Source organism: Syngnathus acus, chromosome 16, assembly GCF_901709675.1.
Source record: "Syngnathus acus chromosome 16, fSynAcu1.2, whole genome shotgun sequence".
Taxonomy (NCBI): domain Eukaryota; kingdom Metazoa; phylum Chordata; class Actinopteri; order Syngnathiformes; family Syngnathidae; genus Syngnathus; species Syngnathus acus.
Window position 1 is genome coordinate 14,465,447 of NC_051101.1, and position 14,482 is coordinate 14,479,928.

Sequence of the window (14,482 nt, forward strand, 5' to 3'; positions counted from 1 at the left end):
ACAACTTGCCTTCAAGTAGACGGGTGTATCCAACTACAGTGACTTTCCAAATATTCTCTCCGAATTCGGAGAATTACAGAGTGAGATTGATTTTGTCACCGTATGGAAAAAAACACGTCAATCGCCAAGTCTGATTGTTAAGTGTCGAAACTCAAATCAGGACTTTTAAGTCATGTGAACTTAGTCCTGGAAAACCCACGATGCCTCAAGGTAAATACGTAAGCAGTACACAGACAAACGAAACTGCGTCAAGTGTATTACTCAAGATTATCGCTGACCTCACCCGTGACAAATCCAGTTCGGAAATGTTGCACCTGTCACTTGATGGCTGCTGGTGAGGCTACAGACAGACCAGTTCATCTGCTTTTTTGCTACTGTGTAGCTTATGTAAGGACTGCAAGCACCTGAACGTTACCTTGAAATATTGTTAGCGCAACCTACCGGTTTTTGCTTTGCTGCGAACCGTCGCTCTCTGGGATATCTGTAAAATGGATTAAAACACCATCACGAGAGTGACCAGACTGGCTTGTCGAACAACCCTTCTCAACCAGTTCTATACCTCTTTGCTGAAGACTGCATCGCTTAGCTTCGGTCTGGCTTTGCTATCATTGTGTTTGCCATCTGGAAAGACAAATTCGGTATGAGCTCCCGCAAACTTTGTCCTTCTTGAGCCCCGTTAAAGCAAACCTTTTCCCGATGCAGGTCAATAAACATTGCTGAGCTTTTCAAGGACCCAAGAAAAATATTTGTCAAAAGAATGATAATGAACTCAATGATTCCAGGAGGGTCTTTGCCCTGCTCGGCTCGAAAAGTAGTTGCTGGACTCACCTTTAGGGGCGACGAAGATCTCTCTGACAAAGTTGCACGGAAACGCCCCCACTCTGCCGTTTTTGATGCCCATCCACCATCCATCTTCAATCTGTCACGTTGAAGAGACAGACAGCACACGCTTCAGAAACGTACTGTAGTTGTCTAACAGCCTGAAACATCCGTCAATGGTCTCATCGTAGCCTCAGGATCTAATCTCTGTCCCCTGTTGACCTGGCATCTAAACACTAGAAGGCCGCTACTGTACCCAAAACGGTAACTCTCACCTGAGCAAACGTCAAGTGCATTGATTTGTTCAGCTCACTCGGGTGTCTGTGTCTGCCAAGCGAGTGCAACCTTACCTCGCTGATGATTTCCACCGTCTCCCCGACGACCAGCTGCAGCTCGTCGTCGTTCAAGGGACTGTAGGCAAACACCACCTCGCATGTCCTTACTTGTTTCACCCTCTTGGCTGGAGAGAGGAAAGACCAAGTCACAGCAAGCAAGTACTGCACTGCAGATTTACAGAAGATTTGGACGCATACTTGTTCGGATGCTTCTTGGTTCTCTCTTGCTGTCCCCCATCAAATAAACAGGCACCTCCTATGAATACCCCAAAAAACATGTCAGATAGCCAGGACCCAGATCTTCACCGTCGAACAGACCTTGACAAAGTTGGCCGGGAAGATGCCTCGCTTCCCTCGGACCTCGCCCTCCAGCCAACCTTCCTCGCTGGCCTTTGTAACATTTTTCACCACGTCTCCCATCCGCACCGAAATCTCGTCCCCCATGGTGCCCTCGAAGTTGATCAGCACCAGAACCTCTATAACACGATGGGCAAGCGGGACAGATCATTGCTGTAGATTTGGTTTGAACTTAGCACTTAATCATTGGGTCTCGATCCCTGATTCCTAGCAAACCAACATAATCGTATGTCTCTAAAAGAAGCAGTAGTAGGCTCACCCATGTGTGTCCGTCTTGTCTTCTTAGTCCGGTGTGAGTCACAACTTGCTAATGTCGTTGTCTGCGACCTTCCTACTTGTCAAAAATTAACATTCAGCCTTTCCCGTGGCTTATCATTGCACGCCGGAGGAGGAAGGTGGGTCGAGTGAGAGCTGCAAGGAGGAAGGGAGGGAGGGAGAGGGGGAGGGAGGGAGGGAGGGAGGCGACAGGCTGAAGAAAAACAGGTGAGGCAGGTTTATATTGCTTCCTGAGACGCCGAGTCAGGTCATAAGTGTTTACCACCTTGTTCTCAAAGAGATGTAAATATTGACAACATATAGCTCTGGAAAAGGTGGCCAAAGTTGCATGAGGTTCTGCGAGGAGTGAGTGTTGGGGGAGATCTTGAAGCAACTAAAAAGCCGAACTCGTTTAGTGCAACGTTTTGGTGTTGAATGTTTTGAAAGCCCGAGTATTGTGTTTCTGTCTACCAAGCACATAGTTCACTTCTGGTTGCCATGATGCAAAGTCTTCAGTTTCCATATCAGATGTTATTGGAGAGGTAGTTGAGAGTGGATCAACAGAACTGCGTTGTGCATTCATTTGCTTTTGACACCATTAATCAACAATCAATTCTACACAATCCACCAAAGGATCAGTTTGAATCATTTTGATATCCTTGGCAACTTTGGCAATTGCCATTGAAGAGAATCGATTGAGAATCAAAGAGACGGGGCAATTAAGAGACACTCTGTTGTCCTCAGTGTTCCATTTAATAAAACAGTTTTCAAAAGCAAACACCCGAGATTATTCGAAAGTCCTTTAGCTCCAGCATAACACAAACAGGCACACCAGGTGAACACAAATTCTACAAACTGCAAATTATGCACACCGTTTGACCCAGTGAAAACCATTCAGCACAACCTTTGAATCATCTTTATAATTCGTATAAATTATTTCATGTAAACACTCCGCGTGTATACTATGGAAGCCAAGCAGACGTAAACACATCATTTTAAGATACTTTGGCAAACGAAAATGCTAATTCTGTGTTTAAAGTTTCGACCATGTTAAAAAAAATGTCATTTGAGATCATTGACACATCACCCAATGACGTGTTCTTTTCTACATCTAGCCAGCTAAAGCTCCTACTGTGAATAACAGAAATTCAAAACGTGACCACAATGTTACGAAAGTCCAGGTAGTTTGCTTTATGCTAAGATATTGTAAATCTGACAGATGACTTGACTTTTTGATGACCCTTTACAAGTTGGTCCCTTTGTCTGATCCAGGCCAACAAAAGTGCTCTTCAATCCATCCCTCCAGTATCAGACACAACTAGAACTACAAAAAAAGCGTCGTACAATTCAACAGTTTAATCCACCATTCTTTTAACCCCAGCATTCCCTCCCCAACTGATGCGGTCTTTGAATTTTAAAAACTTTGTGACAAGTTGGAGGCACAAACCAGAATTTTTTTTTTTTTTTTGTACTGGCACTCAAAACAAAAACTATTACCAGGTAAGGTATGTGAAACAGTAATGCACCGTGACTGTCAAGTACCAGTGAGTCATCTTGAAAGAACTGAAGTCAGATGTTAAACTTCTGGAATCGGCGTTTGTCGATTATTCCAGTGGATGCGAATCGGATCCCGTTTGAGAACGGTCTCTTAAGATGTGGACGCTCAAGTATTTCCATCTTTCTTTTGCCGTTCTGTATGGTCTTCCTGCATGCCACTTTTCTCTCCGTTGACCAGGAACTTATCTTGGGCCCACGTGATGTTGGCTCCCCCGACGTTGGTTTTTCGTATGATAAACCTCGGCCATCCACGTGACAAGCCACCTCCGCCGAGCCCTCCTCGGTTGTCCATCTGCTTGCTGGCTTCTACCTTGGCGTCTCTATCATCGTGCTAGGCCCAAAAATGGAAATACATGACAAGTGAACGATTGTTAAGAACTGAGCTGGATGTGGGAAGAAACGTGTCCTACCAAGTAGTATGCTCTGCTCTTTGGGGGACTTTCCTTATCCCAGTCTTCGTCTTTGGGTGCTCCTGCAATGTCTGGATTGCAGTCTCCCGGGTGGTTGCCCTTCTTCCAGCCTCTTCCGCGAAATCGTACTTGCTGCAATAGTAACGTGGTTGCTCAATCTCCAAGTTGTGGTGTTGACGACTCGATAGTATCGATGAGGGAACTTACAAATTCCCTCCACGTTGTTTGTTTCTCTGCAGTGGTCTCAGTCGAAGCTAGCCGAGCCCTGTTAAAGCCGTCGCTTTTGAGCTCGGCCTTGGGCACGTCACCCTGAAGGGACTTTGAGGAGGACGATGAGGAAGATGACCTGGAGCGAGAGCACTTACTCTCACTGGTCCGACAGAGAAAACGGTACGTGTGCATGACGCTGCAATTTGATTCCAATATCTCAGAAGGATGACGCTGTCGCACATACTTTGATTTCTTGGGGAACGTTTCTTCGGGTTTCTCGCGATTAGTGTCTGGGGAGTCAGCAAGCCCGTCCTGATCGTAATCTCGTTCACGGCCGGAGTACTTTTTACGCCGTTCGATATCCAACCGAAGGTCCATTGGGCCACCCTTTGTTTTTTCCCCAACATCCTGAGCGATGCAAAACAGAACAGTGTCGTGGACAGATTTTGGATTAGAATGCAGATGTTAAGTCTGCCAAGATGCTTTGTGAGATAAACTCAACAGTCCATGGGAACAAGAGCTAGGTAACCATACAAGTACAGTACAGGTTTAGCTTGTTTTTGCAATCTGAGCCCATGTTTTTTTGGGTTACATTGATAGTCTTCATGCAAAGCTTGGCAAGGTCCAGATTCTTTTAAAACACTCTTTTGGGGTGCTCATGGAAAGAAACGAGACGACTCGACAGCAGCGCCAGCACGGATATAGACTACCCACAGATCTTCTATAATTAAATATCTACTCAATGTAGGACAGTCGTGTGATATCCAATTCAAATGAGTCACTCCAGATTTCTAATCATGCTGAAATCAATTGCTGCCCACAAGATGGGAACCAGCTTTGAGGTGCATTTGGTCTAAAATCATCATCATTTGAGTGCTGAGCTTATGTAATTGTAAGCAAAGTAGCAATTTCTTGCTCTTTTTTGGATATTGCCAACGTTTTGATACTTACAAAGACAATTAGTCCCTTGAACATCTTGGGCACGGACGGCGGCATCCACGCTTTGACTTTTATCTTATTCATTAGCCTCATGGTTAGGCTCGTGCCAACATAATAACCGACTCACGACAGAAAGTCAAAAGGCCACATTGACATTCATTCATGAGAGGGCCAGCCAGCCAGCACTCTAAAGGCGTCCGTCTTGCTCATTGACGTGCCGTTTTGTTTGCCCCCGTTTATACGTCATAGTGCAAAATATTCAGTCACCTTGTTAGTGCCATCCTCTGAGCTTTTCATTGCCTCAAAAACCTGTGAGTGTTTCTTAAAAGCACTTGGTGATACGTCAATTCTCCTGCAAAGGGATCACACAACAAAAGCATTAAGACAGCGCGCACTGCCTTGGCCGAGCTATGAAGACAACATTGGACAGGACAACGAAGACTTGACCATTGCCCGGATCGAAAACAAACAACAGTTCAGGTAGGACAGTGGAGAGAAATACCTGAGAGCTGCTTTTAAAATAGCAGGTGAAGCCACAGTACACTGAGAGTTGTTCAGGGCGACTCTACCTGTGAATCTCTGGGCTTTTTCGGGGTTTCATGCTCTCCCTCGCTGCAGCTTGCCTTTGGTACATGGTGAATCGCTCATTGAGAGTCATTCGGGAAGAGGCAAAGTGATGAGCTGCGACAAAAACAGATGAACTCTGTGAAACGTTTTGGTTTTCCCTCCAGATGGCAAAGCAAATCTTGAGTAGAATGATGATGATGATAAACACGATGGAAATCCACTTGTGAACTCACCTCTGATGTGGTGCAGGATGGTCACAATGTGCTGAGCAAACAGCTCGGCGGTAGTTCTCTGCATCGGCGCAGTCTGAACGTGTTGAAAGATGGAGCGGAACTCCTGACCTCTCTTTGACGATTGCACCAGGTCCTGAGACAACTGTCGCTCCTGAGCTAAAATCTCGGAAGTGCTGAACACGGTCCAAATGATTGTGTGAGTCAATTGGCACACAATTGGTCAATATTTGCAAAATATCCAAACCGGAAAACCACAACTTACCCGATCATGCTGTCTCCAAGGAAATCCATTCTGACATTAATCTTGGGCTCAGGTTTTCTCAAGGACAACAACGCTGAGTCCTCCTCTGTCATCAGAAACATCTCCCTGTCAGAGTTCCGCCTCAACAGTGGCACGGGAGATGGCGTCGAGAGAGATTTCGATATTTTCATGGGTTTGCAACCCAGCTCTTCAAAGGTTCCCGACATTTCCCGCCGAGCAATGGCAGCCAATTGCAGCGCATTGTACCTCTCCTCTCCGAGAGCGCTGGATTCGCTGTCGGCTCCCTGCGAGGAGGCACGCTTTGCCATCTGTCAAAGCACTCATCAACCGGCTCTCTGGATGAATGAACAACCTTTGGATTCGCTTTGTCAACATCTCCATTGTGCCTGTCTTTGTTCTGTGACTTTGAGTGAGGTTTGCGGAGGATTCCGTCCTCCTCCGCCTCAGATGCAGAAGGAGAATCCTTCAGTAAATGATTTAAAGTCACTTTGCCGTTGAGGTCTTCTGTGTGGCACTTTGATGGTGGCTCAGCGACACCTGCCGGTGCTGGACCGTTTATATCGGCTTCATCGTCTACAGTATTTGCCTCTGTGCTCTTGTTTTCCCAACTGGGTTTGGGTTTTTTATTGTGCTCCTTCAGAAACCTAAACAAAGGTAACAAAAACAGAGAGTGCTAGCATAACTTAACAGACGACCACTGAAGTGATGGTTGTTAGTAACATAAGAACAAAATCGGTCTTACTTTCTGAAAGCGATGGAGATGGCTGCTTTGTCTCCATCAGGGAATTCCTCGCTCTTGAACATGTCAAGGCTTGAAAGCATTTGGTTTAGCGCTTCCTGTGACATTTGTGTACTTGGTGCATTACACACCGTCTCCCAAGAGGGGGCACCATTGCTGGTGTCATTCTGAGATGAGCTACCAGTCTGGTTTGAGTTTTGGCTGTTCTGAAGATTGACAGCAAGATTTTCTGGACTGGCTTTCTTTGGACTGCTGTTGTATTCAGTCAGGATATGCCAGCCCCCCTCAGTTGACCCACCACCTGGACCTTGGGCATCTCCCACCTCAAATTGCTCCCCATCTGCCCCTTCTTTCTGGGCCTCCTTGGCCAAGAGCTCCTCTTTTACATTGTTGGAACTCTGATTAGCCACCAAAGGGGCTTTGGGAGAAGAGCCATGAGAGGAAGCGTTAGAATGTTGAGATTGCCTTGATAATGGAGAAGGGGATCGGTCAGTGTGGTGGGATTGTCCTGGAGGAGGGGGGCTTCCAGAGAATTTCTGGAGGTAGGGTCGCCCTCGGGACTGGTTTTGATGCTGCTGTTTTTGCTGCTTCTGCGGGTTCTGCTTGTAATTTTTCCAGTTGTTACGAAAATTATAATTGTTGTTGTTGTTATTGTAACCTCTGCTGCCGCCGCCGCCACCACCACCACCACGCTGGTATCGTCCACGTAGAGAAGTAGCCCGTCCTCTGCCTCGGAAGTTGTACGGCCTCCGGAAGCCGCGGTGATATCCCCGTAACTCACGGCTGTTCTGATATTTCTTGTCGCGGTTATAAAGTGGCGATTGAGATCTTGACCGGGACCGTGATCGAGACCGTGACCTAGAGCTAGGAGAACAAGAAAATCATGATCAAAGCCTGCTTTTTATCCCCACACCTCGTACATGGCCCGGTACACAAAAGAGTGAAATGTGCGTTTAATTGAATTGGGGCAGTGGAGGGAAGTAGAAACGTAGCTTTTTCAGGGATGTGTACTTTAAGTATTATTTTTTTCTGTTGACTTGGCACATTCAAAAACTTGTGCCTAAAATTTCTACCCCTTACTTTTTCAACCTCATAATTTATGGATTGGTTTTCTTTCCGTAGCACTGTACTTCACCCCAAACACAAAAATCAGCTACAACTTCTTCCGTCCTTCCTAGTCCGGAACCTCCTCAATTAAGTAGCCATTCATGCAGTAAAGATGGCCTACCAATGTTGCAGTGACAAAATGCTCCACATGGTGGCTCTAGTGATCCTCTTATGTACATTACTCCAGCGTCAACCTAAAATATACCGTAGTCTGCAATTTATTGCTAAGCTCCTATAGTATCTTATCTCTATAGTATGTCGTATATGCGTGCTAGATACATTTTGAGACTCCTCACTGGTGCATTTGACGTTATAGACGGTTCACATCTGCTGTATACATGAACGTATCATCTTCCAGACCTTTGGTGTAGACATCAATACTTAAAATGTTTTCGGAATTTTTCCACCCATCTTTTACAAGGCATAGTATTGTACTCAAGTTTCCGCCATCAATGGAAAAGTAATACGACTGAACTCTACCAACCACCAATGTATGCCAAAACCAACGCACCCTTCCAACAGCAACATAAAAGATGTGAAAGAGATCGACAATGCAAAAAAAAAGAACTCACCGCGTCCTTTTTTTCATTGGAATACCGAGTGATTCACAAGGCAGCACACTGAGCTGCTCTGCACACTTAAAGGCAGTGAGTTGCGCTGACACTCCAGCTGTGTCACATGGGCCAAACAGAGGAGGAGGGCTCTACTCAAATCCTCTTTGACTCTATGCTTGCCGGTAATGGGGATTAACCAATCGGTGGAGAGATGACTAATGGCAAGATCAATTGGGAAAAGATATTTCAAATGTGATCAGCCCAAGGCAAAAACACAAAGTCACGGGAATTGGTGAATCTACCTGTATCGATGTCTCCTGGAGCGCGAGCGGGAGTGACTTCTTTGAGAGTGCGAGGTGGACCGGGATCGGGAGCGCGATCGGGACCGGGATCTCGAGTGACTCCGAGACCGAGAAGCTGATCTTGTGGCTCTGGACATCCCCGCTGGCAGGCCAGGCACCTCAGACTACTGTCATAGAACAAAAAAAGTCATCCATTCCAGTCACAAGTTTAAAAAAAAAAGGCAAAAATGCACATTCCTAATAAGAACATGGGCAATAGAACTTCTTGAAGTGGTTCAGTGGTATTCTCGGGTTAAATGAAGGAAAGATGAGAGAATTGCCAAAGAGACCAGCATCCCAGGAAAAAACTGAAAATGAAAGAAAGAAAACCAAATGGCGTCAACAAGCAGCTTCCAAAGAGCAGGGTAGGCACTGCGTAGTAGTATCAACCACATGCTGTTTTTATTTAGTCACTGCTACTTATTTGCATAAAGGGCGGACTTGCCTTGGTCAACTCCGCCACTCACCATTGCCTATGCTGCAGAAAATTGCACAGTAATTCACACCGAGTTCTGAAAAGCGAAGCTGGTCTTTGAGCGACCGACCACTCTAGTCTATAATTTCTTTGTCATACCTACATAAATCTGAAAATATGAATTCTGAAGCCCCCAAAACCCAGACTTGGCTGGACATTGTGAAGCTAATACCACATGAGCTCAACACGAGAATACTTCCTTGCGTTTATTACACGTGACTGCAGTTTTCATTTGAACATGGTCCAGATAAAACCCGCTACTGTCAAATGTATTGTTTTACGCCACGTTAAACAGTATAACGCAATGGAATCTGCTCTATATGGAAGCTGCACAAAGATAACAGAAGACTCAAGCAACAGGAATCTATAGATTTTTGGGTCTGCAGAGGTCTGAGATCTGCAAAGGATCACCAGAGTCCTCTCCCTGGACTTTGGATCAAACTACCGACCGCGTACGACCGAGATTACAAAAGCGGCGCACCCTATTGCATTGGTGTTCCCGGTGTATATCCCTGCTACTATTTTGGAAAGTATCGAAACCAATCTGTCTCCTCCCCCCCCCCCCCCCTTTTGCTCCTCTTTCATAAGCACCACGAGCACGCTGCTCCCCCTTGTTCCTGGCACTTTGTTGTCATTGGCTTTCAGGGTGCAATTTCCTGAAGGCTCCAACCTCGAGCGAGCATCTACTGCGCTTAGTCTGCATATTATAAGAGCGTGACATTCACATGTGCTCTTTTTAGTAGTGAAATGGTGGACTGTTTTTCCTCTCGACATATCAGAACCCCCTTAGAGATGTTCACTTGCATGACAGTAGATGTCCTGGAACATCTGGACAACATTGGAAAGCAAGTGTAAAAGAGAAGGACAAAAAGCTTCCTCTGTGAAATGGCCTACAAACTGCAACTGGAATCCTTAATTCCACGCCACATTTCGTCTGTGTCAGCTCTGGCCTTTCTGTCTTTGGGTACTATGACAACTCCTATCTTCTACCACATGCAAAGTTTATAAGGATGGAGCCACGGTATCAGCCCTGCTATCTGTCTACTCTCACCCATGACGATTGGTATTCGCCCCTGGTCCTCCGGGTCCCTCCACCCTGCTTATCAATATTCTTGTGTTCACAAAACATCATAGCAATTGAGTAGGACATGTCTTAATCATTCAAGATCCACCAGCGTGGTTCCTTGTGGTGGCTACATTTTGTTGATGCAGTGTAAAGTACCAAAGGCTTGTGACTATTCTTACCAACAACTTGCTTCTTGCCAAGTCGTTCAAAGCTCACAGTTGTTGCATCTGTTTCGGAGGTCTCAATCGATAACCATGTGCAGCTGTGCCTCTGGCTTCCAACATACTGTCCGCAACCTAATGACGGAGAATTTAGCCTCTTAAGGGAGCCTGTTGCCTGTTTGGCCTTTTAACCAGTCAACACTGGATTTACTCTCAAACACGTAGCGCTACCGCACTTGTGAGGCCCTTTTAATGGATTCACTCCAATAGAAGTGATCGTCTTAACTACCTCACATTTGACAACCCGATGACACTGACAGTAGCACTGATAATGAACCCCGGGCAAGAAAATGTTCTGAACCCAGGACAAAGATATCGCCTATCTAAATGGTCCTTTCATAGACCGACATCAGAACAGCTGTAGTTTAATTTCACGTAATCCACAATGGACCTGCAACTCGATACGCACGATACTCTTTAGTGTCACTGAGCCAATCCACTGCAATTGATGCGATCTCGGCTTTACTAAAACGCAACTAGCCTTCCGCTCCCCTTGTCAAGACACGTTGAAGCGGTTAGGATGGACAACAGGGCCTCAGAGAAGATAAGCCACCCAGCTTCCTGCTAGCTTATTGAGCAAAAACAACTGCTTCGCTTCAGTCTGAAGGCTGAGAGTTCAGAGGAGGTCTTGTGTCGCGCCGTACTTCTTTGTCAAACCTAAATCGGTATGCGGAGGCGAGAGCTAAAGTACGACCGAGTGTCACCCAGACATCCTTGCGTTGACTCACTTCCCGACGCATCTGTCGTCCCCGTGTTTGCACACGAGAAGGACGCCATCAGCTGAAGTCGCTGGTCTCTATTTTGGTCTACCGGCAACAGGCCGGCCATGAGTTATAGCTTCATACTTGCAAAACATGCACAGTTGCCATTTGCGTTTTCCTTTGGGCCTTGTAGTCAGCATGGAGATAAGATGGTGGGCGGGTCTTTTCAACTCATTGTAGGGGTGCGCAACAACCTCAGATGGTGTTTTTTGGGGCAATTTGATCAAGAATGTCTGCATTCATATGAATGAAAATGCTGCACAGTAAATTTTGCTCGTCACAAATTCACCTCTTTCCATCAAGACCGAATGTATTATTTTTTCCGTATTATACGAGATGCAATGTAGTGTAGTGTTCTAACGCCACCTCTCCCAAACAATGAGCGCAATGTTACAGACACGTTATCGTACGATCAAAACGCAACAGGACACCGGACCGAAATGAAACCTCATTAATAGACCGCGAGACTGTAAATACAGACACTCCTTATCATTGTGCGTGTGCGTGGGCAGTACGTGTGTGTTGGCACAGACAGCTGGTGTTTATCAAAGCAGATCCAATGGAATCGGGCATCCCAACATTCTTTAACATGAGTCACCCCAAAGAATAGAGTGGAACTTGTGGATTCCAAATAAGACAGAAAGGAGTCGATTTGAACATGTGACCATGTTTTTCTGTCGATGGAGTGGGTGAAATCTGCATTCGCCTGGCAACCATCCTGATCAAGCAAAATTGAAACAGGCCATTCAGGATATTTATCCAAATATTTTCTTTTGAGCATTTTTACAATTTCTCCACGGTCATTGAGTGATTGGAAAAGGTTCCATTAAGATTGCCCCAAAAAGTACCGAACTCTCCACGAGTATCCAGACTTTTTTTGCTTTGGAGAACTACCGCAGTGAGTCTAACAGTGTACACTTCTTGGAGCTCGTCCCGACTCCTCTTCACCACAAAGGGGAACTGGTGCAGCCCACTTCATAAATCCTTTTCCCCTCTCCAATTGCCTGCTCACATGTCACTGTGCACTTTCTCTTGATTGAGTGCAGCGTGCTAAATGTGTCATGTTCTGCCCAAGTGATGAATGTTAAGAGGAGCACAAAGAAGTCACCTACCGGTCAGCGTTTTTGCTCAGCGTTGACGTTGCCTCATATTCAGCAGCACCTAAAAGCGTTAAAAGTCGTCCCACTGCAATGCTCCTTGCTTGTGTGTGTGTGTGTGTGTGTGTATGTGTGCGTGCGTGTGTGATCTGCAGTGGCGACTGGCTCACTTATGTCTGCTCGCATGTGTGCACGCATGTGTCGGTGGGAGTGTGCGTGTGTTTGCAATCGAGAAGGGGGCGTGGCCTCTGCCCTCCCTTTTAGTGTGTTCCTGTGTGTGTGTGTGCCTGTGTGTGTGTGTGTGTGTGTGTGTGTGTCTGTGTGTGTGATTATCCCAAAAGACAGTGATTCAAAATATATATTGTACGGATATATTAAACATGCATACAGTATAATTAAAAATAAATAACATGAATACAACTTAAGAAGTTAAAAAAGAATCAAACAAATTCAAGAAAGATACATTAAATATTAAATCTGTCTGAACGAAACTTTTGTAATCGTTATACATTTTGATTTATTTTGAATATCATCACTTTTCAATTAAAAATGTGAAATTTCTTAAATATTTATCCCCAAAACATCCAAATACTTTGGATAAAAAGAAATAAACAAACACTAGATGCTACATGAAACAAACTGAAAGAAAATTGGACAAACATTAACATTGATGAAACATGACCCTTCTAGAAAAAAATAATCGATTTAAATGAGTTCAATAATTATACAATGGCTCATTCCATCAACACTTGCGGTATGTAAGAGCGTTACTTAACCTGCTCTTGTCTGTAGCACAAACACCCGCAAGAACGCCCCAAGGATGACATAGAAACTCCTGTCAAAAAAAAACCAACTCTCTGGGTGGCAAGCCAAAAGTGTTTTTGCTGTGCGCTAGAAGCAAAAGTCACAGCTCTTGGACCACAGATGAAAGCAGGGTCGCTAATTGAGTGCAGTTGTGCAATATTAGTCACTGCATCCATTCATGATTCTTGCTCCAAAAGTCAGCTAGCTCAAACGTGACTTTCCAGACGACAAGCAGAGCGGTTGTAATTTTCCTGGGTCATTCAAGGCCTCTATTAAGAGATCTTCTAAATTGCCTGCGAAACACAGCCGCGTTCATCGTTAAACAGTCGCCATATTGACGCTGACGTTGGATTTGTTTTACCGACAGGCATTCTTTTCATCGGAGCATGTTTTATGAAGTGCGCTGGCTTATCAGTTGACGGCTAAATGGAGGCTGAGAAGGCTCGCATTGTTATTGTTTCATAGAGTCAGTCGGCGGTATAAATATTCCGCTCAAAGCCGGCTTCTCGTCTTATCATCGTTTTCCCTCTTTTACCTCCACGTTAGCCATTCAAAGCAGGGCTTAGAGTTCATGTGCCCTTCCTGTGTAATGTTCTTCGTCTTGTTGATGTTATGTCTGCCCTACGCGGCGCGGCGGCCAACATAGGACCAACTGCAGCGATGAAAATCTTTCAACCCTAATTGGGGCTGACAATCAAGGGTGTCCCTTAGAACGCTCCCGACAACCAAGCAATGAGTTCACTTTAGTTGTTAAATTTTACGTGACTACAAATTTAATTGGAGTTATTACTCCAATTTCAGTAACGGATTTGTCAATCGATGCGAATGTTAACATTTTTGCTCAAGCATTCATGCTAGCTCTGTTAGCTGCTCTGCTTACGGGTGAAGAACAAACTTAAAAAAAGAAAAATGTTCATGTTGTTTAACCCCCCCCGCCCCCTCCTTCTTGAAGTAAAGTATCAGGACACTTCATTCAACTCCACAAAGCCTGCAATGGCTCAGGTATTTCCATTTGTTTACCTTCATTCATTGACCCGAATGAACACAAGTGGTACAGAAAATGGATGGATTAACGCCGCATTCATTACCAGAAATCACAACAAAGCCAGACAGAATGTACAGACCCAACGGGACCACCGTGCTCGAAGCTTTAATTAGTCATTACGGTTTGTGTTTACGCTGCAGGAAAGTCGGATACGCCGCAATTCAGCGTGTTGCCTATCAAAGCCCTCAAATTGTTACAATCATTCTGTTTGGACTGTAGGCGAACAAAAACCAGCCAGCCAGCCAGCCAGCCAGCGTGTGTATTTGCATTGGAAATGCTGCTGCTGAGAGCTTGCGCCGCCGCATCCTGCCATCCTTCCCTTTCTTAT

General features: G+C 45.3%; 2 protein-coding genes across 2 annotated transcripts in view; both read right to left on the reverse strand.

Annotated features, from left to right (window-relative positions):
- Window positions 1-1,658, reverse strand: part of LOC119135832 (SH3 domain-containing kinase-binding protein 1-like) — a 23,170-nt gene extending 21,512 nt beyond the window's left edge. The window contains exons 1-6 of the mRNA XM_037273782.1: window positions 1,473-1,658; window positions 1,353-1,410; window positions 1,170-1,279; window positions 829-919; window positions 560-621; window positions 442-481 (exon numbers count right to left, since the gene is read on the reverse strand). Of these exons, the coding sequence (XP_037129677.1) occupies window positions 442-481; window positions 560-621; window positions 829-919; window positions 1,170-1,279; window positions 1,353-1,410; window positions 1,473-1,598 (487 nt within the window). The 5' untranslated portion in view covers window positions 1,599-1,658. The remainder of the gene's footprint in view (window positions 1-441; window positions 482-559; window positions 622-828; window positions 920-1,169; window positions 1,280-1,352; window positions 1,411-1,472) is intronic.
- An 842-nt stretch (window positions 1,659-2,500) lies between these two features.
- LOC119135411 (thyroid hormone receptor-associated protein 3-like) lies at window positions 2,501-12,471 on the reverse strand. The gene is given in 12 exon segments (XM_037272960.1): window positions 2,501-3,654; window positions 3,734-3,865; window positions 3,941-4,103; window positions 4,188-4,351; window positions 5,150-5,234; window positions 5,452-5,563; window positions 5,683-5,855; window positions 5,945-6,237; window positions 6,240-6,588; window positions 6,687-7,547; window positions 8,647-8,813; window positions 12,321-12,471. Coding segments are annotated over 11 exon segments (2,694 nt in total). The 5' UTR covers window positions 8,784-8,813; window positions 12,321-12,471; the 3' UTR covers window positions 2,501-3,429.
- Window positions 12,472-14,482: the final 2,011 nt, after the last annotated feature.